The sequence below is a fragment of the Battus philenor genome, unplaced genomic scaffold, assembly GCF_028537555.1.
Source record: "Battus philenor isolate CCGP_79_NKW_IND1 unplaced genomic scaffold, ilBatPhil1.0.hap1 SCAF_20, whole genome shotgun sequence".
NCBI classification, from domain to species: Eukaryota; Metazoa; Arthropoda; class Insecta; order Lepidoptera; family Papilionidae; genus Battus; species Battus philenor.
This window is the reverse complement of record NW_027181683.1, coordinates 7,536,216-7,560,270: the sequence shown is the minus strand read 5'-3', so window position 1 is coordinate 7,560,270 and position 24,055 is coordinate 7,536,216. Positions and strand designations below refer to the sequence as shown.

Sequence of the window (24,055 nt, the reverse complement as noted above, 5' to 3'; positions counted from 1 at the left end):
ACACTATCCTTTTCTTGACCTTAAACCCTGCTATATAACTGTCTCACTAAAGATTTTATTTACGTAGGATTGGGTTTTTGTCGAATAAGCTTATTTAAACGTCTATTCGTGCTTAAACGTGTCATTTTCTTGTTTTAATATCACAAATATAGGAACAATGACTTTATGAAGTGAATGTGTTTTTTCAAGTGAAAAATGTTGTATAAACTGAGGAACAGGTTCTAAACACTTCAATTAGATTATTGCAAAATTTCGCACTTAACACCAGATATGATAAATTTACACAATGTAATTTGTACAATATTTCATTAATTTTTAGTAAAAAATTAGTACAAAACAGCTTTAAATGTTATAATTGTATCTCTTGCTGTAATTAAATGTGATCCAGCTAAAATGCTTTTATTGTAATATTTATTTATTACGTTTTAATTCTGAGTAATATCATGAAATAAATAAATGACTATATAATTACAAATATTATACACGCAGCAATAATATTGAAATCAAGAATATGTTTAATATGGGCTCAGATTTGTTGTAAAATTGTTTCAAACTTTCATCCTATATTTAGCTTAATTATATCCTTTACTGATACAAAATATCTGAAGTTTTATATATGTTTCAAATTAAAACGACATATGAGTCTCTGTCATTTATACCTAATTCAAAATATCAATACTTGTTATAATTTGTATAGTCTGTGTGCGCTTTTTAATTCATATTATTGGCTTTGTTTCACCCACCGACTTGTTTTTTTGCGTTTGTTTTGTTATTTTTACTTGAAAGTGAGATTTATTTGCAGTGTTCGTGATGTTAATTGCATTTTGTATCATATGTGAAATATATTTGTCAGTTGTAAACTAAAACGTAAGTATTGCAGCATATATTTATAAATTATTCTTATATTTGTATATTAAATAATATCGGCTGATAAGCTATATATATTAGCTTATATATCCACTATAAATAACATCGGTTGTTAAGTATTTGCTGCTTCTTAGAAACAATTTGTTCAATTACATCTCCCACGTCGATGATGTCGGATCTCTTTGTGTAATTTATTTTTCCACAATCGTGTTTATACCACCATTGTTTATTAACTAGTACCTGTATATAAAGTTATTTTCTTTCACCAAGAACATGTTAAAACAAATAGTGGGTATAAATAACAGTCACTAATTTATGTTAGAAACCAATCAATAAGCCATCCAATATATTTTTATAAATCATTTATACAGCATAAGTTTAATACTAGTTTTTAAATAATATGCAATGTAAGCAACATCAGCTTCGTTCTGACTATATACAAAAAAGTTCTTATTTTGCTAATAATTATATTAATAATTGCTAATTAGACAATAACAGTTCCTATTATTATATGTGAGTATATTATGATGTCATATTCAATAACTTCTTATGTAGTAAATAAATATTTCTTATACAGTCTTAGTTCTGTGCTAAAAATTCCTAGAACAATAAGATTCATTTTCAGATTTCTTATACTAATATGTCTGGATTTGTGTACAAAATTTTATAAAAACCTTATCCAGCATTAGGTTTCTTGAGAAGGCTGTATCACTGATCATTAAAATTTGCTTATTTTGTCAAGCAATGGTAACTTCATGGTTATCATAATGTTAAGCCAGATTCCATATTTTTCTAAGTCAATGATATTTGTAGAAAGCTACAAGGAAACTGAAAAGTTCTAGAAGCAACTGTATAATATTTCTCATACATCAGTTAGCTCAATGCTAAGTTGATGGATTATGGTTAATTCTCACTCTCCTGAGTGTTTTAACAGCAGCTCAAAACATTGTAATTATTCCTTGTACTTTTTCTACTATAAAGCTCCTGGTTGTCAGTATTGAACATTGTAATAGAACTGCATATCATTCTTCTTATCTAGTTGATTGATAGTCATCCCATCTGAATTTTAAACAGAATTTTGAATTGAATTTATTAATTATTATTTATGGAGTTAATAATGTAACAATGGGACAGAATGGCCTTTATTACCCTAGGCCATATTGTCATTTAACATTAGGACCTTTGTTACTAGTGGTATTTATTGCTCCCATGTGACAGGGTTTTCAAGTAAGGAAGGAGTGTATCTTTTTGTCTAAAGCATAGATTCCATACAGGAGCGGTATCTCCATCTAGTAGCCCTGCAGATTTTTGTGAAGGCTTTAGCAGGTCCTCAGGCAAATAAGAGCATTAGGAAAATCTCACTTAATATTTTATCTTGTTGTCTACCTGTTGTTACCTTACTGTGCTTTAAATAAACATTAAAACATTTAAATGAGTATAAAGTAAACTAATTGATGCTGTTTAGGATTATCAGTTACAAGTATATGTAAGTATGTAAGCAAAGATGTGATTTACTCAATCAAGAATGTTTAAATTCAAATATGGAAACTTATAAGAAACTGTTTGAAGAGTGTATTGCATCACAAAGTCTAGCTAATTTTTGCCTACCCCAAAAAAAAATCTTAAAAGCAGCTCTTTAAATACATTACTTATGTTTTTTGGTTTAAATAATAATTGTGGCATTGATATATTAACTTTTCTGAGAAAAGTGTGCATTGAATTTTTTTTATAGAAAACATAGGCGTTGGGTGGAAATTGTGGCTTCCTTATAACAACCACTGCATGTCTCACTTGCCTTGTTAAAACAATCACAGGTACAACTATAATCAAGGAATATACAGTCATTTGTCTTTGTTTATCCATATAACTATCATATTAGTATTAAATGTCTAATGTTTAAAATTATAACATAAATGTTAGTTGTATGTTTATTAACATTAATAGCAAAGTAGTTGTTTGGACATAATAAGATATTGAACCATTATATTTATAAATTATTAGTTAATTATAAATGAAAATTGATAATTTTACAATCAAAAAACTAGTAGATCTTCATTTTCTCTTTAATTTACTTTAAGACTATTAAATAAATATTATTTGTCAAATTAATTTGCCCATTGACATTTTGTGTTTTATATTCTTTATGATTGTATAAATGTATTTAATGAGCAGAAAGTTTATCTGATGACAAATTACACCTTTGTATCAAAGTGCAATCTGTCACTTTGTGCTGCGATTATATTTGTTAATCGAGATTAACTCTCAGAAAATGCATAATATTTTTCATTGGTCAGTGATACTGAGATTCTTAGCCTGCATCTTTTCATATTTGCTTTTATGTATATTGAATGTTTCTATTTACTCTAAGTCTAGGCATGTTTTTGGATTGATCCCTATTTAATCTGTGGCACATTTGGTGTCCGTCAGACAATGACAGCATGAGCATTGAAAACCCATCAAAAAAGAGATTGATCTATGATTTGGCATCTGCTGTAGGGTATCCAATGTGGGTGGACTGCATGACAAAAGCTGTAAACAAGGGACATGATAATATGAGAAATATAATTAAAGATTAATTATCTAGTTATAATATATATACACCTTGAACAATCTCTTAAAAAAGTGGCAGCATTTAAACCCATCCTTTTTAACAATTTAACCAAAATTTCTTAGCAGCTGTTGAGGTCCATTTCAATTATCTGTCACTTTTACTTTCAAAAGTGCAGTTGGAAAAGCATTATGTTAAATATCTTATGAATTAATTATAGTAAAAATTAAATAATTAACTGTACAATAGTTTGATGTTTTCAAAGATTCTTCATAACCACTAACCACAAGAAATGTGGTTAGTAGTTATGAAGAATCTTTGAATGTAATAAAATTTTTGAAAAAATATTTGCGTCAATTATAAATTCTAACTTTTACATTAGTACTTAGACTTTATAAATTGCATATTTCTTTTATACAAAAAGGAGATTTGTTATCTCGTAAAGTTATAAAACAACATTTTCGTTAATATTTTAGATTAGCATTTGGTCTTAACTGTTATGTGTATTTGTTTGTTTTAGATGTTCCTTATACTCGAAGTGAATGTAACATGTTGTGCACGCTCACCAACTCTTAGTAGTAGTTGCAATGGCAGAGGAGCAGGCGTGCCTTGTGCACGCGCGTTCCGACTCTGAAAGCTCCTCTAAACTCGGTAGCTTTGGATCTATTTCTCGCACTATGACCTACACAGAGGATAGGCTTACAGGTAATCATATTTTGTTATTTCGAAATTATATATGCTATCTGCCTCGAAATAATGTTATCTGCCAATAGATGGACTAATAACATAGTTGAGGTCGCAGTAAGTCGCTAGGTTTGAGCAAAACTAGACTGGACATCATGGCAATCTTTAGGGAAGGCCTATGCCTTGCAGTGAGCGTGTATTAGCAGATATGACGGTGATGATGATGATCGAAAACTTTTAAACAATTATAGACATGTAACAGGCCAATAGGAAAAATAATTAAATACAATGTATTTCAGAGTTATCTCTTTATTTATTGATTTAATTTTTTAACGATAGACTATGATTACTTACAAAAGTATGTTTTCTATTCACTAAAAGCTTTTCGTGTTAATGTGTTTATATTCCTTTTGTAATACTTTATAAATTATTTGATTATATTTCTACATGCCCTTTTTAGTTTTGGTTCTTTGTTTGTTGCACTTAAAGTTTGCTAGGGACAAGTTTTATTTAATTTACTTAAAAGGTTTGGATATAGTTGCTCCAATTTACACTATAGCCTGTACACATTTTGTACAGGCTATAGTTGAATTACTTAAAAAATGGATAATACAAATGTACATGTGAAATCCTTCACATTTAAAGATAAATATAATATTCAAAGAAAATATGGTACTGGTATATTGGTATGGCTATAAATGACAATATTTTTTTTTTTACTAGCTTGTGGAAACTTTTTAATAGCAAGCAGTTTGATAGCAATTTGAACTTTAGAACCTTTTTATATAATTTTTATATGTACTTAAAACTATCAAATTTACGAGGCCAACAAATTTTGCAACTGCAATTTACTCTCTCTAATAACACTGAAGTGACAAAAACTTCTATGGTGGCTTATTGATTAAAGACTGGTTAGGGCTGTTGTAAGATCAATCTCAATATAATGATTCTTCATCTAACTATGCATATACTATAGCAGGTGCCAACAAAGATAAATGACGTTATTGAGAAATTAAAACTATCTTAGAATTCAAATTCAGAAAAAAAATATTATATTGTTGTTTTTCATAGTATAGGCTTTCAGAGACTTGTACAATATTACAATAAGACTGTTCATTGTTTGTCATCAATCCCTTATTTCAGGTACTGAAGGTGCCGGAGAACCGGGTACTGTTGCAACTACTGCAGTAAATCCACCTGAGCAAATACCAGATGGCAATGAGAGTGGAGAGCTCCTGGACTACAATGACTCCAGTGTCCTAGAACAGTTTCATGAAGACGCTTTGCGGCAGGTTGTCTTAACTACTATGTTTTCTATATTATAATGTAGTAAATTTATACATTTCATTAGTTTTAGAGATGCTCTCCTGAGATATATATATATATATATATATATATATATATATATATATATATATATATATATATATATATATATATATATAATTTGGGTTGCTGGAAAAGAACTTTGGTTTTTTCTCGACGGAGGATTTAATTGTATTATTTGATCCCAACTTCACACTTAAGCTCCATAATTATTAAATACGTTGAGAAGTGATACAGTAAGACTTGTGACTGAAAAAGTTTTTACTCAGTAGTTTTTGGTTGGTCCCCTTTTAAAATATGACGAGCAATAAGCAGCATTTTCGTCATATTTTACTTTTTAACTATAGAAAAGGTAAAAATGCTGTTCAAGCCAGAAATAAATTAACGAATGTTTATGAAAGTGATGAGTTACAATACGCCAGTGCCAGAACTGGTTTGCAAAATTTCGATCCGGCAATTTTGATGACGAAGATATGATAAAGACACGATAAAGGTTAGTTGGTGCAAACTGGCGAATTACAACACGTGAGAACTGTGGGTATTTCCCACCCGTTGTATGGCGTACATACCCCCTGTTGTATTTATTTGGTAGATAAATTTACCGAATTCAACTATTTATGACCACCTGAAAAATCTGGGTTTAACCTCGAATCTCGATATATGGGTTCTCCATGTCCTCACAAAAAATAATTTGCATATAACAACGTCTAACGCTAGAGATCATGGAGCAGAAGAGTTGAACCGGCACAAAGTATTTCGAAAACCAATATCCATCAAAAAAGTGATGCTGCCTGTTTGGTAAGATTTTAAAGGGGACGTTTTTTAGCTTTTACCGAATAACACAAGAAATAATGCGTCACTCGACTGTCATCAGCTGTACGAACTGGATGATGTACTTAAAAAGAAAAGGCCAGAATTAATCATCAAAAAAGGTGTAGTGTTCCATCAAGATAATGCGAGACCTCATACAAGTTTGTTCTCTCGCCAAAAGCTTTTACAGCTTGAACGGGATACATTGCCACACTCACCATAATCTCCAAATCTGGCGCCTTCGGATAATTATTTGTTCCGGTTACTGCAAATCTTTACCTCAAATGATGACGTCGAAAATTACTTGGGTCAGTTTTTTGCCATCAAAGGCCAAGAATTTTATGAGAGTGGAGCCATGCTACTACCAGAAAGATGGCAAAAGGCGTTGGATCAGAATAGCCAATATATAATTAAATAAAATATTTATTCATTACACGAAGATCGTCTTTCATTTTCACCAAAAAATAAACGTTATCACTCTCCGAGCAATCCAATGATTTTTATTTGTTTAATTTTAAAGGCTAACAATATGTTTGTCCCTAAATCTAGCTAATTATAATAGAATTCTCCAGACTCTTTATTCAAATATCATAAATTTCAGCAATAGCACCTTCACTGTTATACATAGGCCACCTAAATAGATTTCCAAAAGAACTGGTTTGAAACGGCCTGCACTCAGTCTTCGGTCGATTTTGATGAAGTCGTACACATTATGGGTGGACAACCAATGCCGCGTCTGTTGGTCTGTAGTGTCAACTTCAGAACCTTAAGCCCATACGGAATCTGCTTCGCGTGCGCTATGTGGGCCTGCTCACTATCATTTATATAATATTTTAAATTATTTTCTGCAGGCTGGCTGCGGGCTATCGCAGGCGCGTGTTCTTCTCGCAGCCACTCTCGCTATAGCAGGTGCCTCACTTGAGCTGGCTGCTATTCCTTTTGTATTACCGTCTGCGGAGATTGAGCTCTGTATATTACCACACGAGAAAAATTGGCTAGGTACGTCACTTTTTCATATAAATTAACTTTTTATTTAAAAATAAGCAAGCGTAAAGAGAATTGTCTGAAGGAAGTTTACATTACTCATCTATAGTGCTTGCGGTACACAATTATGTAGCATAGTCACTAGTTAGTAAATATTGCGGGTACTAGGTTAATTAAATTTAATGAAATATCCTCTCACAGACCAAAATTTACTTGAGGCTATCTGATATAGTAATTTCATTGGCCATGTTTATGAATAGTCGAATTGTAGCACTTTGATTACTTTTTTGCGGGTCTCTAGCAACAACAAAAATGATTAGAGAAACTAGGAATATAATTTCCAATCTAAAAAGAAAAATGATAAGAGTTTAAAAAGATATTATTCCCTTTAGATGAAAATTTTAATTTTGTTTAAGGCATCCTTTGGATATTTTTTTTTTTAGTACTGTCAAAATATTTACCTGTCTGAACTAGAAAAAATTATACATAAATCTTAATTATATATATTAACAGGGTTATGAGTTTTCACAGATTGTACACTACTGAATATTGTGGTACTTACTAAAACTATTTTTATATATCATAAATTGCAGTATCTGATTAACTATATGATTAATAAAAAAAGAATATTTTAATTGCATTCACATCTAATGTAGGTTTTGTACGACATTAAATGTTTGACAAGAAGAATGCTGTTTTTACTATTAAGTTTATTTTGATATTAAACAATAACCTTATTTGATGTAACCATACACTAGAGGAAATAACAAGCTATTCCATTTTTTGATAAGTGTTTTTCTGTTATAAATATTAATTATATTATAATTATTGTACAGTGTTGATAAGCCTGGTGGGAGGTTCTCTGGGTGCTGTGGGATGGGGCGCCTTAGGCGAGCGCTTGGGCAGGCGACGTACGCTGTTGTCTTGCCTCGCTGTCAATGCGGTATTTGCATCCATTGCTGCCTTCATGCCCACCTACGGCACTTTTATGATGGCCAGGTATTTCATGACATACAATATTTTACATTGGTTAAATTGGTCTAGGTTGACCCCTTCGGATTCACGGAAGACTCGAAGAGTCTGCGTTGGCGTGGGATAAAGATGTATGTTCACAGTTCAAAAAGGGCGGCCGACGAAAATTTAACCTGTTTCTATTGCAAAGAACTAAAATGTTGATTTCACTTCACTTATTGGTGAAGGGTGGTGATATTTTAAACAAAGCAACTTGTTAAACCTTGCATATTCCATATTCAGTACAACGTGATTCGATTGGCCAATTTTCCTTTTTTTGACATACGCTCACAGCGCTATCAATTAATCAACATATCAATACTCACTTTTTTCTTCGAAAACTATTAATTCTGACGCAAGGCAAATCTCCCCAGATCTGATGATCATTCGCCAGGCACAGTTATGTCGCTCTTTCCATAGCACTTTTGTTAAAAGTGAAAGAGACAGATGATTGAAGTTGGCATCGCCTATTATAAACTTACATAATTTATTGATGCCACAATCATGTTCAAAATCCGCTGTACCGTACCTTAGGATAGCGCGGTGGGGGCCGAGAAAAAGACCAGCATGAACGCTGACTGCGAACTGACGCAACGGAGGAACCGTTATTATCCCCCCACCCCTCGACGCGTCACTATAATTAAATCAAGTAAATCTGGCAATGACAATGACGCTGATGACATTGTGAAGGATAAAAACAATTTGTATGTTTATATAAGTACATAATAATTACAAAAAATTACAACTTTGTGGGTACTATGTTTACTATAAACAACATTGTAGAAACAAAAACATCAAATACGAATAACGGTGGTCACACTATCAAACATCTGACTTACGATTTTAGATAGCCAAAGTGCTCATAATGTAAAAGTGTTTCAGCCTTCGCGCAATTTTCTTCAAGACATATGCTTAATAATGTTATGGGTAGAGTGTGTTATTAAAATGGTTTTAAATAATATAAGAGCCTTAGGAAGAGATCTTAGGAATGAGGATATCCGCGGAAGAACCAAGGTTACCTACGTAGGTCAAAAAATTGATCGTCTGAAGTGGGGAGGGGGGGGGGGGGGCACATAGTCCATGCAATCGGTAGCTGTTGGGGTCAAAACGTTCTTGAGTAGCGAACACGAGCCGTTAGACTCTGTGTGGGTAGGTTGGTAGTCCACTAGGTAGACCAACGACACAGTGGCGTAGCTATGGTATTTGGGGCCTGGGGCAGATTGGGGCTTGGTGCCCCCCACCTCTAAAGAGTCTAAATTCTTTATTTATATATTTTTCACCTTTTTGTACAATCTTTTATGTTGTGCCCATAAAATAGTAAAAAATCCGAAGCTGAATTTTGTTTTTTTTTTTCTTTAAAATATTAAGGAAACCAAAATATTTTTTTTCTTAAAGGGACATGATGCTCACCCTTTTTGTAACAAAAATGTGTTTCCAGAAATTTTTGAACCCTTTATGAACTCATCTTTGTGGTTTATACATTAAGGGAGAGGATTGTGTCCTTAAATGTTGAACACATATATATCTTCTTGTACATTTCATGAACACAGATAAGTTTTTGTGATTTAGGGCCCTTTTAAAAAACACTTTACGTGATTTGCGAATGAATGGCTTAAACACTGTGTATATTATAATTTGTAACCGTTTACTTTTTTTTAATGTTCATATTATTTAACAACTTTTTTAGCACAAAAATAGTAAAATTCTATATTCTTTTTATGTTATTTACTTTAAATAATGGTTTTCATTTTTCTTTTAACATTTCATTATTCATCATTCAAAAAAAAAATAAAAGAAAATATTTTCAACTTTGGTGCCCCACCCCCTGCTTGTGGTACCTGGTGCAGCCGCCCCGCTCGCCACCCCCTAGCTACGCCACTGCAACGACAGTTATAGTCGCTGAAAGTCGCTAGATGTTAGTCTAATTCTTGTGATGCACGTCTATCGGTTGAAAAGAAGAAGTATATTGAATGTAAATATAAACGAACAGATTCTGCTCGTCGATCGGGTCGGGCGGCACGGCGGCCGTGGGATACACGTATTGCGGCGAGTGGTGCAGCCGGGCACGGCGGCGGCGCGCGCTGGCACTGCTGGCGGCGGGCGCGGGCGCAGGCGCTTTGCTGGCCGCCGCGCTCGCGCACGCCACGCTGCCCGACACCGGCGCCGCTGCACTCAAAGAAAACAAGGAACATTTCAGTGCTTGGCATAGGTATCTAACCTGCAGAACACCTTTACACATCAGCTTCCGTAAATGAATAACTCCTTACGCCCCTTTTGAGGGCAGAACGCGAAAGACGAGTGTATTAATCCTATTGCGCGAAGCGATAAGGCGGATGCAACTTGTAAACAGGGGGCTATTAACAGGCGTGTTATCGGTTGTCGGCGCTATATCTATATTATCTCTCAATACTTTGAGTCCGTGACGCTGCGATTTGGCAGGAAAATTATCGACTACATAGCGATTGTATACATCTCAATATAGCATGTTTAACGTCGAAGTAAGCACACTGTAAAATTGTATGTTTGTTATTGAAAAAATATCAATATTGATCGAAACACGAAAACTAAATTTGCCTTAAGTTTTTGAAAAAATTGACATTTGATGTATAATTGGTGGCAGCACTTCTTAGTAATTCTTTTAGATGCTGGCTAGTTACAGCTTAGTGTATGAATTTCAGGATAATATATATAGTTTCTAAATATAATAGCACAAATATGAAAGGGAATTAAAACATTTAATGAGAGCCACGAAAAACGCGAGCCGCAGATTAACCACCCCGCCATAGTCCAAAACTATTATGCTATTCTTTTCACTATATCAATACAACACTTTTAATTGTAATTTTTACAGGTGTTTTAATTTTTAATTCTACTCTTAGCAATAATATATGAATGGAATATCTATTTCATTAATTACAGGTATCTACTCCTTTGCACGTTACCAATACTCGCTTCATTAGTAAGCTTGATATGGACCCAAGAGTCGCCGCGGTATCTTCTTGACGTGGGTCGAGAAGTAGATGCCATGATGGTCTACCAGGTAGTTTTTTTTTTCCTTTTTAAAATTTTATTTTAGTTTTTATAAATTGTTTCTTTAGAAATATGACGAAAAAGATCCAAATAAAAAGATACAAGATTTCCAGGTTCATTAAGTAAAAGGTTTAAAAGGATAAATGTTTAGCTAACTATGACAAAAATATTGTAAAAGTGTCAAAAAAAGCGGAATTTTTTGTGAGCTTCTACCAGGTCAGGGCGCATTTCGCATACTTGTACCTTCAAGTTTCTTTCTTCTCATGATGTCCACAGGTTGTCACTGTAAACGATACTATGTGAGTAATAATATGAATAAATAAATCAGCCTTTACTTTTATTAGTAGAAATAGACACGGCAATGTTACCCTCCTCTATACCTCACAAAAATATATTTGTATTCTGATATCTGATATATCATATATTAGAGATTTACATTTATGTACTGACTCACTTGAAATTAAGCAGGTTTATTCCTTTCGCCGAATAGAGGCCAGCTAAAAACGGAATTTACGAAATTATAACTGTAAGGGAGGTGGAGCGAGCGTTCTTTAAGTTCAGGTAGTGGTTGGGGGACAGCTAGTATACTTACATATAAATTAATAATTATTGTTTTTATTTTCAGAACATACACAGTAGCAATCAGTTCCGTTTGTGTGGTAAAGCAAACGTGGCGGCGGCTGGTGGGGATTCCGAGTACAGGTTGGGTGAGTTGTCGCTTCCCGGAAAGCGGCGTCCGCCCGCCCTGCACCACGTGCGACACAGCGTTAAAATGGTAAACATTTATCGTAACAGTATAGTGCTACCGAGACCGCAATACCGCGCCCTAAGTATAGTGCGGCGGGACGGGGAGATTATCAGCCGCTCCATTTCTACACTCTGCCATCAACACTCGTGCCGATGGTACATAAGCTTTTCTTTTAAAAAAAAAATTAGCCACCGACAAAATTGAGCTTTGGCTTTCTCGCGTGCCCCTGTGTCTGAATACTCCGCTGGTATTATCGACCAGTAGTCTCCATGGACGACTTGCGTAGTCAATTCATGGAGCGTCAACCGTAGCGATCTAAGAGCTCGGTAATTTCCCAATCCGGTAAAACAGAAGCATGTAGTGACCCGAGCCAACGCTCCACTGGGAGCCCTAAAACTTTACGCACTTTAACATCATGCCACCTCAAACCCGCGGCACGCAGTGAGAGCCCGTTTAGAAATTCATAACAACTGACTTTATTATTAACAGAATATTTACTTTTTTTTCAGTTCTGGCAAGCATTCTTTCAATTATTTTCAAGTGCATATAGGAGTACTACAATATCCTTGGGCGGAATACTTCTTTTTAGTATGGCTATACAGGTAATGATTTTTTGGTCTTGTTTTAACTACACAATTTTTACTTTCATATAATTAGTGCAAATATTATGTATAGAAAATCTACTAATTTAAAAAATACAGAAAAATGTAAAGGTGTAGTTATTATTATTTTATTTAAATCTTATATTTCTTTTACATATTTTTTAAAATTTGGTTAAAAGATAGAACTTTATACCCTACAAAGAATATTTAAATTTGTGCTGTTATATGAAACTTATGAAAATGATTTTGTCATTGTGCCCTATTAAAAAAAATAAGTAAAACTAATCAATTTATTTATTGATCTACCTAACTAACTACCTATGAGTTGGATGTGCAAGTATACCCACGGTTATTCAAAACACTGTTCTGGTTCAGAATTCTCTCGTCTGTTTCTCTATATTTATTCCTTTAGGGCGACACTACTAGGTTTTGACGTCATCTAAAGATAAGATAATCATTTATTTCTTACTACAATTACACGTACAAAACAATTAAAAAGAAGAAACTACAAAAGCATTGCTTGTGTAAAGGTGTAGTGGACGGGGTACATCATTCTTGCAACTGACGCATGTTTGGGCAAGGTTCTCGATTGGCGAACAATAGCCGGTAGATGCGGCGTGGCTAGGCTCCCCGCCTCGTGGACCGACGACATAGTTAAGGTTGTGTGAAGTTGCCGGATGCAGGCAGCGCACAAGTCATCGAGACGATCTTTATTATATCTTATATGACCTGTCTTGCACTGGCCGGGAAGACAACTGTCTTGCAACAGGTTTCTTCAAAACGGATTTTTAGTTAGACATTATCACTGTCATCTCTTTTTCTACGTTTATTTTCGTGTGACGTGAAAAATAAATCAAAAATAAATATCACATCACAAACGAGAAAAACCTACACTGAAACAGAATATGATAAACCAAAAACTTAACACTTACATAGGTAGGCAGTCCTTGTCTATCTACAAGGACTGCCTACCTATGTAAGACTACTTTTCAACGAATAATTAGGCATGTAAACAGTACGATTTTGTCTTTACAGTATTACCTGTCTTCGTATGTACCAGCGACAGTAGTGAGAGCGGAGAGTGAAGAATTCGAAGCGTCGAAACGTATGATCGCGAACGAGTCGTTCGTCAACGAGCACTACAACGAGACATTAGAGAACGTGCAGTACGTGAGCGTCGCCTTCCGCGACTGCACGTTCCGAGACATGATCATATCGCACGTCGAGTTCGACAATTGCACCTTCACCAATGTCTCATTCTCCAATATCATGTCGTCTTACACCACATTCAAAGGGTCCGTCTTCGTTAATAGCACGTGAGTAACATTTCAAGTTTATAAAAAAAAAAACTTAAAAACAGTGACCATTATTCCTTTAATACCAGAAAGAAAAATAACTTTCCGTTTACATAAAGTTGATCCATCCTTTTTGGGACAACGTCTGCGCTTCTTTAGTCCTTGAAGCGAAAATTTTAAAGCTAATGTTAAGGCACGATTGATAAATAAAACATATTATTGTATTAAAGATTACTTAGGAGATAAATATGTCTCGAAATGTTATACTAATGCTGATTTTCATGTGACAAATAAAAGATTTATAATGGAAAAAAACTAGAATTGCCGTTAAAGAAGTTACCAGACTTTTGTCAGGTTCATCTTGATAGAATTGAATCGAACATGGCATCACCTAGCTTTATGTTAATGTCTTAACTTGTTGAAGGTGCTTAACAAAGGTTATTTAAAAGAATAAATATTAGTTTCATTGTTTTGTCACACCAATTAATGAAAGACACCTTTAATTCTGACTTATAGAGTTTGGTATTGTTGTTTTGATTTTTGTTTATTTTATAATGCTATTTGAATATTAAGTGATAATTTTGAATGGCCTATTCAGCTTAACTTATAATATTTGTCAGAACATTTCAAGTTACATCATTATTGATATGAATTTACTATTTAAAATAATAAAGGCAGATACAAAAGTCTATAATACTATACTACTGTTTAATAATTATTGTATCTTGTCAAGGTAGGAAATGTATACAAAAATTCTTTGTTTCTTAAACATAAGGGGTGCACGCAATTTTTAATAGAAAAAGTAATGTTATGATTTAAATTGAATTTTTACCATGTAAACATTTTTTTATTTTACAAAAAAATCAACGTTTACCCTTATTATCAGCTATCAGCTATTTATGTGCATATTTAAATAAAGTAGTAAGCGTCAACTTATTAAACTAAGCACTTTTAGTAACTAAGTGTTTACCTGCTTGTGCAGTTGGTAGACTATGAAAATATTCCCCTAAGATAATTTATCCCTTGGTAATTGCATTAAAGCCATCTCCATAATTTCTGAGAATTTAACAATTTTATGAAAATATACATCATTTCAGATTTTTGATTATGACGCAAAAAAAGACTCACCATACTTGACCGTCACACAGTGGACGTTAACGCGGCCCACTCTATTAGCTTACCAAACAACTGTTCTACTAAATGATTGTTTTTTGTTCACAATCTTTGATCGCCAAACAATGTAAATACACAATCAGTAGATAATAATTTATAGTAGTAGATATCTTATATCAGAGGCCTAGATAGCACAATGGTTAACCGGCAGTGATTTCCGTATCCAGCATAATCGACACGGACATGGAAGTGGGGCGTGAACTTGACGGGTGTGTGCTGTCGGGGAGCGTGGTGCGCGGCATTCGCGGCGGGTGCGCGCGCCACGCCGACCTACGCTCCCACCTAGCTGGCCTGCGCCGCGAGCAAAGCCACGCGGGTCGCGCTGCGCTGCTCGCCGCGACCTTCGCACTACTACCACATCCCTGCTCCCTGCGCCCCACCGGTAACTACCTCCAACTCAAATCTCTGGCTCATATAACACTACTTAACATAAGCTTCCCCATAAGTTGCCAATACGTGCTGTTGAAAGCTATCTTAAGGACCCACTATGGCTACTAACTTCAAGTCTGGGAAGACCAACCACAGGCTAGAATTTCACACTTGATTACACTTCACTTACACATTATATGCTTTACGACTAACTGATGAACAGTATACTACTTCATTCGAGCTTCACCAAAATTAGGAAATCGATCGTTTTTATTAAATCAGATTTATATTCTAAATTATATCATGCAGTTATTTAATCAAAATAAAATTTAGCCACTTCCGCACATGCAGTGGTAGTCGTGCAATAAAGTGCACCGCCCGCCAGCCCGCTGATAAATGCGTATGCCGGAAACAATGCGAATCACACAACCGCCACCGCCAAATTACTCAACACGTGTTACACCCCTCCACGGGGCATCTTCAGGAGTTATGTTACACCGATTAGTGCCAAACACAGAGCGAGCTCAGTCCGTCGCCGCTTGTTATTTATATGCCACATCCTCTCCCACTACTACTCAAAGTCACAAATAACAAGCGGCGGGCTGGCGGGCGGTGCACTTTATTGCACGACTACCACTGCATGTGCGGAAGTGGCTAAATATTGGTCCTTTTTTTACTTAGAATGGACTTCCGCGAGGTAACGCCTGATTCCATTAAAAAATTAACTAATTGCGATAGAGCAAAAGGCTTAAAACCCAACGGTTCTATTATATTTGAAAATCACGTCTAGTTGGACAATAGGAATATGTGGTGTTTGGTAATTACAATATGTAGCTTGTGTGCAACGTTTCCGATTTCTTCTTTTTGGCAAATTTTTACTTCGGCTTCTTTACAAAATGTTTAGAGCGGTCTACAAAAGGCATGTTCATGTGATAAAAGTGAAATATAAAGTACTTTAAAACTAAAGTTTAAATAAGGATCATCCAGAAAAGGGATAAAGAAAAATCAAATGTTTAGCAAGCACAATATACAAAATGTACTTACAACCCCAATAATTTTGTCAAAAACATGTTTAAAAAATTACATTACACTATTAAAAACTTTCTCTCTTTAGATCAATTTAAATTTTGCATTCCCTGTTTTTGATTCTTTTGGATAACAAGTTGGTTTGCCTATTGGTGGCAAATATTGGTTTACAAGTCTAAGTATAAAGGTTTTTTCAATGAAAATGATTGTTTTCCTACCTTGTCGCGTTGTATTTATTTTTCGCTTAACTAAAACCTCTTACATTATCTATGTTTCAGGTTCCCTTTGTGACCATCCACTCAAGCCAATCATTACAGAATTATATAATGATAAATCCTATCGATATTAAAATATTAACATAGATCAACCAAATCAGGAATGTGATTATAATAAAATAGGACATGCATAAATATGTTTTCTATTTTATTTCGTATTATTTTAAAATATTTCGTTGTCCCCCTCTGGATATTGAATAGGCTAATAAGAATTGTGAAGATTTCCACAACACCCGCATAAGTCAAACTACTTCATCAAAGACTCTTATTTCAGATATATTACAATAATGGTCGATTTCCATCTAAACAGCTAAAGAGAACTACAATTGTTAAATCATACATGACCTGTAGTGATAATATAGCACTTTAGTAATACAATTTAAATCAAAACACTAATTATTTATTTATTGTTTCAGTTTTCCTTTGTGCGGCATGTATATTGCTTTCACCTTCTTTTTATCTGACCCAAGATGAAACAGCTCTATACATTATAGAAGCAACTTATAGATTTCTGGGAACACTCATATTTTACAATGTTGGACTTGATGTCGTAGATTCCTATCCAGCTAACTTAAGGTGAGTTTTAACATTTTAAAAGTATTCATTTGTTATATTAATTATTGTTTGTATATTATCTGATATATGCAGGGTTAAAGTTTATAATAATTTTCATTTAACATAATATAGTAAGGAAAAAGATATTCAAAATTGTAATTAACAATGTATGAAATTTAATTATTGTTTACCGTCTGTTCCTGCAGACTGTACTATCTAAATTGCCTGTTGCACTATACAAAATAAAATAATGCTTTAGATTACAGAGACCGATCACTTTATACATAATGATTAGAAATTTAGGGTTTAATAGCTTTAAAGCTTCTTCCTGACAAAGGAGCTATCACATCTTTAAAGCCTTATATATTACACCTATAATCATTTGCGCGATATATGGAGGATTTATTTTTTTACACACTTTGAAATATTTTTATGAATATGCTTTATGAATCTTTCCTTTTACAATTTGAAATTAGACCCCTATTACTATGTTCCGATTTTGACTTTTGCTTACAGATGTACAGCCCATGGGTTGATACTCTCAGTAGCCTATATGGGAGGAGCTATAGTGAAAGGAATTGGAGAATTCGGTGCCATATTTAGTTGCGTTATTTGTGGGTTATTCGCAATTGCTTCGACGGGTTTATCGCTTCATAAACGATAAAAAATTAAGATCGTGTACAAAGTTAAGTAACTTGTATGAAACAAACATGTCGAGCAATTTTTATATATAAAATTATGTGAAATTATTTAAGACATTAATCCAAACATAATTTTAAGTGTTGAACCTGAAAACGACTAGAATATCGGCTAGAAATTATAAAATAGATTATCCAATAATAGAAAAATAAATCATTAATATACAAGAAAAAATTGAAATGATGAGTTTAGTAATGGACATAGTGTTAACCAACTCTCTATATGTAAATATGAGAAGCAAATTTTAACTTTAATGAATAACTTTCTATAAAAAAAGAACATACACAAAATCACAAATGTCATATAAAATATTAATCACTTCAATAATGAAGTTAATATTAACACCAATTTCAAGAAAACTCAATTTCAAGGAATCTAAACATATTCAATTTAAATGGACTTTCATATTATTTTTAATATACTAAATTTCGTAACAGTACAATGAAATTTTCTTTATTAAATTATTTCACAAGCTGCATATTATTTGACCGAGCTTATAAATTGGTGTTGAAGGTACAATTATAGGTTTTTAAATTATTTGCAAATGAAGCATGTACCAAAGAAATAAGTTGACTGAGCTGTTTAAAGTGCAAATACGATATTCAATCTATTTAAGTCAACTTTCTTATATTGTGAATTCTACAACAGAAAAGATCACAGAAATTATGGGTTTTACCCGTAACAAAGTTAGTTTCGATTGAATTAAATGGGAAAATTCATATAACTTGGCACCTCGCTTAATATATTTAACCGATGAAAAGTAAACGTTGAGCCTTATTTTATTATATATTTATTGGTTACATTTGGATATAAATGACAAAATAATTTATGTTTTATAGTGCTCCGAAACCGCTATACCGCGCCGTAGGTATTCACTCGATAATATGGGGGGGAGGATTTCAACCGCTTCCCAACCGTCAAAGCCGTCGTTGCAGGCTCTCATGCGCTTTTGTACACCTCCCACCGTAGGCTTCCATCATAGGCGTGGTACAGCGGTTTCGTTTGCACTAGTTCTTTTATAATTAGAGATCAGATAATCAAATGCTTATATGCTAATCATTTTTTTCAATGTTTTAATACATAAATTAACAAAAGTAACTGGAAATCTGTTCATAAGCCAAAAATATTATTTTCTAAAGTTCTTTCCATAATAAGCCAACGTTTCATATTAGGTAAATATGAATCAGGAATATCTGGTGTCTTAATTTTAATAAATTTAAATAAATATTTGTACTATTACAAGTATGGTTTTAACCCAATATTTGTGTGGAATGTTTATAATTAATGTAAAGAAACAGCGACAATTCTTGTTAGTGAAAACAAGTCTCTCCTATATAAATCGTAAAAATTAGGAAGAGATTAGCAATGGAAGCAGCAAAAATATATTCACTTATTTTTTAGTTATCTATTCATTTAATTTGTGGAGTACTATTGGTTTTTTCTTTTTGGGAGCGCTTCTTAAAATTGTACATCTTGCCATATTTTGATTAATATAGGAAGATATTTAAACAATGTTGCCATACCAATTCATTTAAGAATAAGTTATTGTTTATCTTTATTATAAAATCATTTTAAGGTATTTTTCTGCATTCCACTTTTTAAATTTAACAGTTAAGAACACTAAATTAGAGAACATTTCTAGATAAGAAAGCAATAAAATGAAAAATTAGCAATGATATTAAAGATATGTAACTACAAAATAACTGGACGTTACATAATAAATGTTTATTTAGATAGATACAAAAAAAAATATTATACATCATACAAATGGTGCATTATAATAATCTAACTATGAATAAAACTGGAACTAATTGATCATACAATAGTAGTAAAGAACGATTTGTCAATAACCAAGCTATGAAGTTTTGCTTATCCCGGCTTTCATATGTAACAAGTGTATTAAAAGTGTGTAAGATAAATAACGTTCGTTAAATAATAAAGTGTAATGTTTTTAAAACATTGCTTTAGATTAAAACAGAAATTTGGTCATAAAAAGACACTATATAAAGGCAATCGCTCACCAGACACCTTATAGTGTAAAAGCTGATTTTTACATAATGTCTTGGGCTCACAGGCACTTATCCCATAAAAATCCAAAATATATTATTTAATGTACAATAAAATGGCTTATACTGACATACCATTGTTCAATCTTATCAGTCTATATAAAAATATAACATTAAAACATTTCAATCTATAAATAATCTCCATTCATGTTAGTACTCTGAAAACTCGTGTTTTTTCATGTGGAAGTTTAATTTAAATGTTCCCATTGAGAAAATACTTTATCAATAATTTTATCTACCTAAAAATTAAAGTGGAGAGTTGACCTGGCACTATCTTTATATTTTTTTGCAATGGTTATTGTCATAAAATCATGTGAATTCGGGAATTCAGAACTATACTGTATTTTCAACTGCACTTTCGTATCCCAGTGAAAGACAGATATTTGTATTGGGCGTTAACAATTGTAAAGAAATTTAAGGATGCGACTACACTTGGATATTTTTTTAAAAGTTGAGCAACTAGCAATATTATTTTATTTGAAGATACTTTCGTAGCCAATATCTAGGATTCTTACATTAATGAAATACTCAATCATTTGTTTCGATGTTATGGTCTATGGATTTTTGGCGTGGTCTACATGTTTCAATTACAGGTTAATTATAATCAGTTAGTAATAATGATAAAAGCAAGAGAACGCAGCCGCAGCGTAGAAGCGACCGATGTACACAAACATTAATCCACCATTGTAAGCGCATCTTTACCTTGTGCCCTGTGTACCACCAATTAGTTGTTTATTTTCTCGTATTAACTGTCAGGCGAATACAGTGTAATATATATTTTTGTTACAGACTACCCTTAGACCATAGGAAAAAACCTGAATATATATATATTTACTAGTCACTTTATCAAACGAAATGGTTAATATAATTGTTAAAATTAAATAAAGGTGTATAAATCATTTATTTGATTTTTTTTTTTATAATTCAGTCAATTGTGTTGTCTGACGGTAGTCTGTACATTTCTTAAGGCTGAACATATCTTAGCAGAGTCAAGTAGAAACATGGTTGTAATTCCTTTATACAATAATTATCAATTAGTATTGTACTATTAGTGTGTAGATAATAAATGCTTACTCTTCGCACGGTTTGTAGGGAGTGTACATGAGTTTGTCAAAGTAGATTCTAGATATAAGAGGCCTCGTTAATAACGTTGGCTGTCTAATTATAAATAGAATACCAACTTCAAAGAGAAGGACTCAAGAATGCACTTTAATTTTAACTTTAAGCAATTATTTAAGTTAAATATCATATTGCCATATCTTTCGTTAAGTAACATTCATATAGACTGCTTATTACCTACATGAACTATAAAAGACATTTTAATTGTAGATTATGTAGTATTAGCTGTATTATTTTAAAATGGAAAATGGATAAACAGAGACAATATTCACTACTGCCTGTGTTTTTCATATTATCAGTTAAAGTCGGGATGATGTAAGAACTTTTTAATACCAGTATAATTGGTTTAATTAATCTTGTAATTTATAACGGCTTATGATATATCGTTTATTATTAATCTAAATATAATTTAATGATATTTTTGCATTCCTGCGTGGGACTGACCATATACATCACTATTTACTTTTAGGCCATATTTTACTAGTCAAATTTATTATCAACATATCCTGTAAGCAATTAAAACTGAAACATTTAAGCGCATCTATTAGATTCCATATAATTTCAGACTTTTCTAAAATATATTTATTATTCTGTATTTTATTTATTTTTACCTTCATATTTTGTGGCCTTTTATGAAGGTAAAAATTATATTTTTAAATTGATACGGTCAGCTTACAGAAAAATATATATAATTTATTTTAAATATCATAAGAAGTTGTAAAATATCTTTTAAAATATAGTGGATATTATTTTGCTCAGATTATTTACAATTAAGCTTTATGTTCACTTTATCTAAGACAAGCTTTAATTATAATAAAATGTCCTGTAAATTCACACGAATATTATTTCAGTGTTAATGGAATAAAAGACAGACTATCCTTGACCTAACAAAGTAAATGTTTACTGCATTCATTAATATAATTTTTTATTAATTACTATTTCTGTCATATCGAAATTGAAAGCACTGATTGGTTAGACGACTGACCATAAACCCACCAACTCTGAAACAATTTTACTTCCAAGGGCATTCTTGTACCTGATTCCTATTCAGATGTTGGTTTATGGGTGAAGACTGATATAAGTGTTTTGTCACTGGAAACATGTAAATAAAACAATAAATCTGTTGACATTTACAATATCAACACGTCGTTTCATTTGCATTTTATGCGTGATTACTTCCTTTTTTAAAATAGCGAAAAACAATTAGTTTGATACAATTGAATCAACAACACAGTGTTTAAAAGACAATAATCCATCTTTACTAATTTATTTAGTAAAGATGAATTCATTTAGATGATATAAAACAGTTGCTATTTTAAAATCTGAGAAACGAAACAAAGTTGAAAGGTAACAGCAAATATCTTTATAAACCAATAAAAAGTTGGTTAATGCTTTTGATTGGATAATAAAATATTTAATCTACAATAAATAACAGAAAAATTAGCTTACGCTTCGTTTCTGTCGGAATATGGGTTCTCTGCTTTTAAAAAAATGTATTATTTTCGTCGTTTCAGCCCATAGATACCCACTGCAAAGCATAGGCCTACCCCTAAGATATTTATATCTATGGGGGATATACTATAATCGCCACGTTTGGCAGGAGGGTTGTTATGGTACGTAGAGGACGTTGCTGCACATCATCTGGAACCTTGAGGGCGGTGGCAATAATAAATGCTGAAAGTGTGAAAAATATTAAATTTTATCCTGTTAATTGAATCTGCAATATTTTATTGCTAGTCTTAGTGCGATAAGTAACCCCTGCTCCATCAAAAGTATATAATATTACTAGAATGTATATCATCACCTAATGTCAATCAGGTGGTATAAGTGAGAATATAAAAAAATAATTACATAAATCACAATAAGATTATTCAGAGTTAAATGTTAAATCATTCTCTGTACAGTAAAAACTACTTATTTGCTCTTCCTTCATTCGCGTTTTACTATTCGCAAATAAAAAATTCTACCTAATTCTTATATTCCTGGCTAAAAATATATTTATTTGCTCATCTAATAATTATATACATAATAACAAAAGGATTCCAGCCTGAGAAACGCATTAAGACGAAAAAAATTGTTTTACCGCTTAAAGTGAAAATAGAAATTCTTTATCGTTTACGCCTTGGAGACTGATTTGCATCCTTAGCACGCACGTTGAATGTCAACGAATCAACTGTACGATCGATAAAAAAATCCGAAAATGAAACAAGGTCCTCTGAAAATTGCTCGTAATCCAACAATAGAACAAAATCGAAGTTGCGTTGTCGCGAATGGAATAGGTCGAGATCGCTTCGAACAGATAGAATCAAGTGACATCCAGGAATTGCTTGAATCGCAAGATAAATATTTGACTAAAACCGATTTGCAATAATTGTTAATTTCACAGCCTATTGAAAAAGCTTCAACAAGCACTGGAAATGTGACATTTGATTTGAAAAATATTACTGATGGTTTAAGAATGACAAATGAGCTTTGTGATTTCTTTATTAAACTGATCCGTCTATGAAAAGAAGTCATATTTTTAAGAGGCAAATCGCTGATGCGACTGCTGCGTATCAGTGTGAATTGAAGCTTTTAAAAAGTGCCGCGCAATAGAAAATTACAAATTTCTTAAAACCATTGCTTTAAGCCTTAAGATAATTAATGAAAATGTTCAAAGACTTCAATTGATTTATTAATATATTTGGTTTTTTTTTGTGTCCTAGGGACGTATTTCCCATAAGCTCATATAAATTACCATTTCATATTCACATATAAAACATATACCCCGCGAATAAAGAGCTTTTACTGTATTTATTTTCGCATATTCAGCTAAGACAAAAAATCTGAATATTGTTTTTTAATATGTAAAAATTCGGTAAAATAATC

At 32.7% G+C, this 24,055-nt stretch overlaps 1 protein-coding gene across 4 annotated transcripts; it reads left to right on the top strand.

Moving 5' to 3' along the window:
* The first annotated feature begins 134 nt into the window (after positions 1-134).
* Positions 135-22,304, top strand: LOC137922764 (synaptic vesicle glycoprotein 2A-like). Of its 4 annotated transcripts, XM_068765824.1 has the most exons (14): positions 135-288; positions 803-867; positions 3,936-4,120; positions 5,243-5,391; positions 7,087-7,234; positions 8,056-8,218; positions 10,221-10,439; positions 11,150-11,270; positions 11,886-12,035; positions 12,518-12,610; positions 13,646-13,926; positions 15,246-15,460; positions 17,165-17,324; positions 17,820-22,304. In XM_068765824.1, exons 3-14 carry the CDS (start codon positions 4,003-4,005, stop codon positions 17,965-17,967), a joined length of 1,965 nt encoding a protein of 654 aa, XP_068621925.1. In that variant the 5' UTR covers positions 135-288; positions 803-867; positions 3,936-4,002; the 3' UTR covers positions 17,968-22,304. The 4 variants fall into 4 exon arrangements, with proteins under 4 accessions (XP_068621925.1, XP_068621927.1, XP_068621924.1 ...); XM_068765826.1 differs by lacking the exon at positions 803-867; XM_068765823.1 differs by lacking the exon at positions 135-288 and having other exon boundaries at positions 778-867.
* The last annotated feature ends 1,751 nt before the right edge of the window (positions 22,305-24,055 follow it).

Coding starts and splice junctions, on each gene's coding strand:
- LOC137922764 (XM_068765826.1), top strand. CDS start 4,003: ATGGCAGAGGAGCAGGCGTGCCTTGTGCACGCGCGTTCCGACTCTGAA. Junction 10,440..11,149: donor CATTTCAGTGCTTGGCATAG/GTATCTAACCTG, acceptor CATTAATTACAG/GTATCTACTCCTTTGCACGT. Junction 17,325..17,819: donor TCCTATCCAGCTAACTTAAG/GTGAGTTTTAAC, acceptor TTTTGCTTACAG/ATGTACAGCCCATGGGTTGA.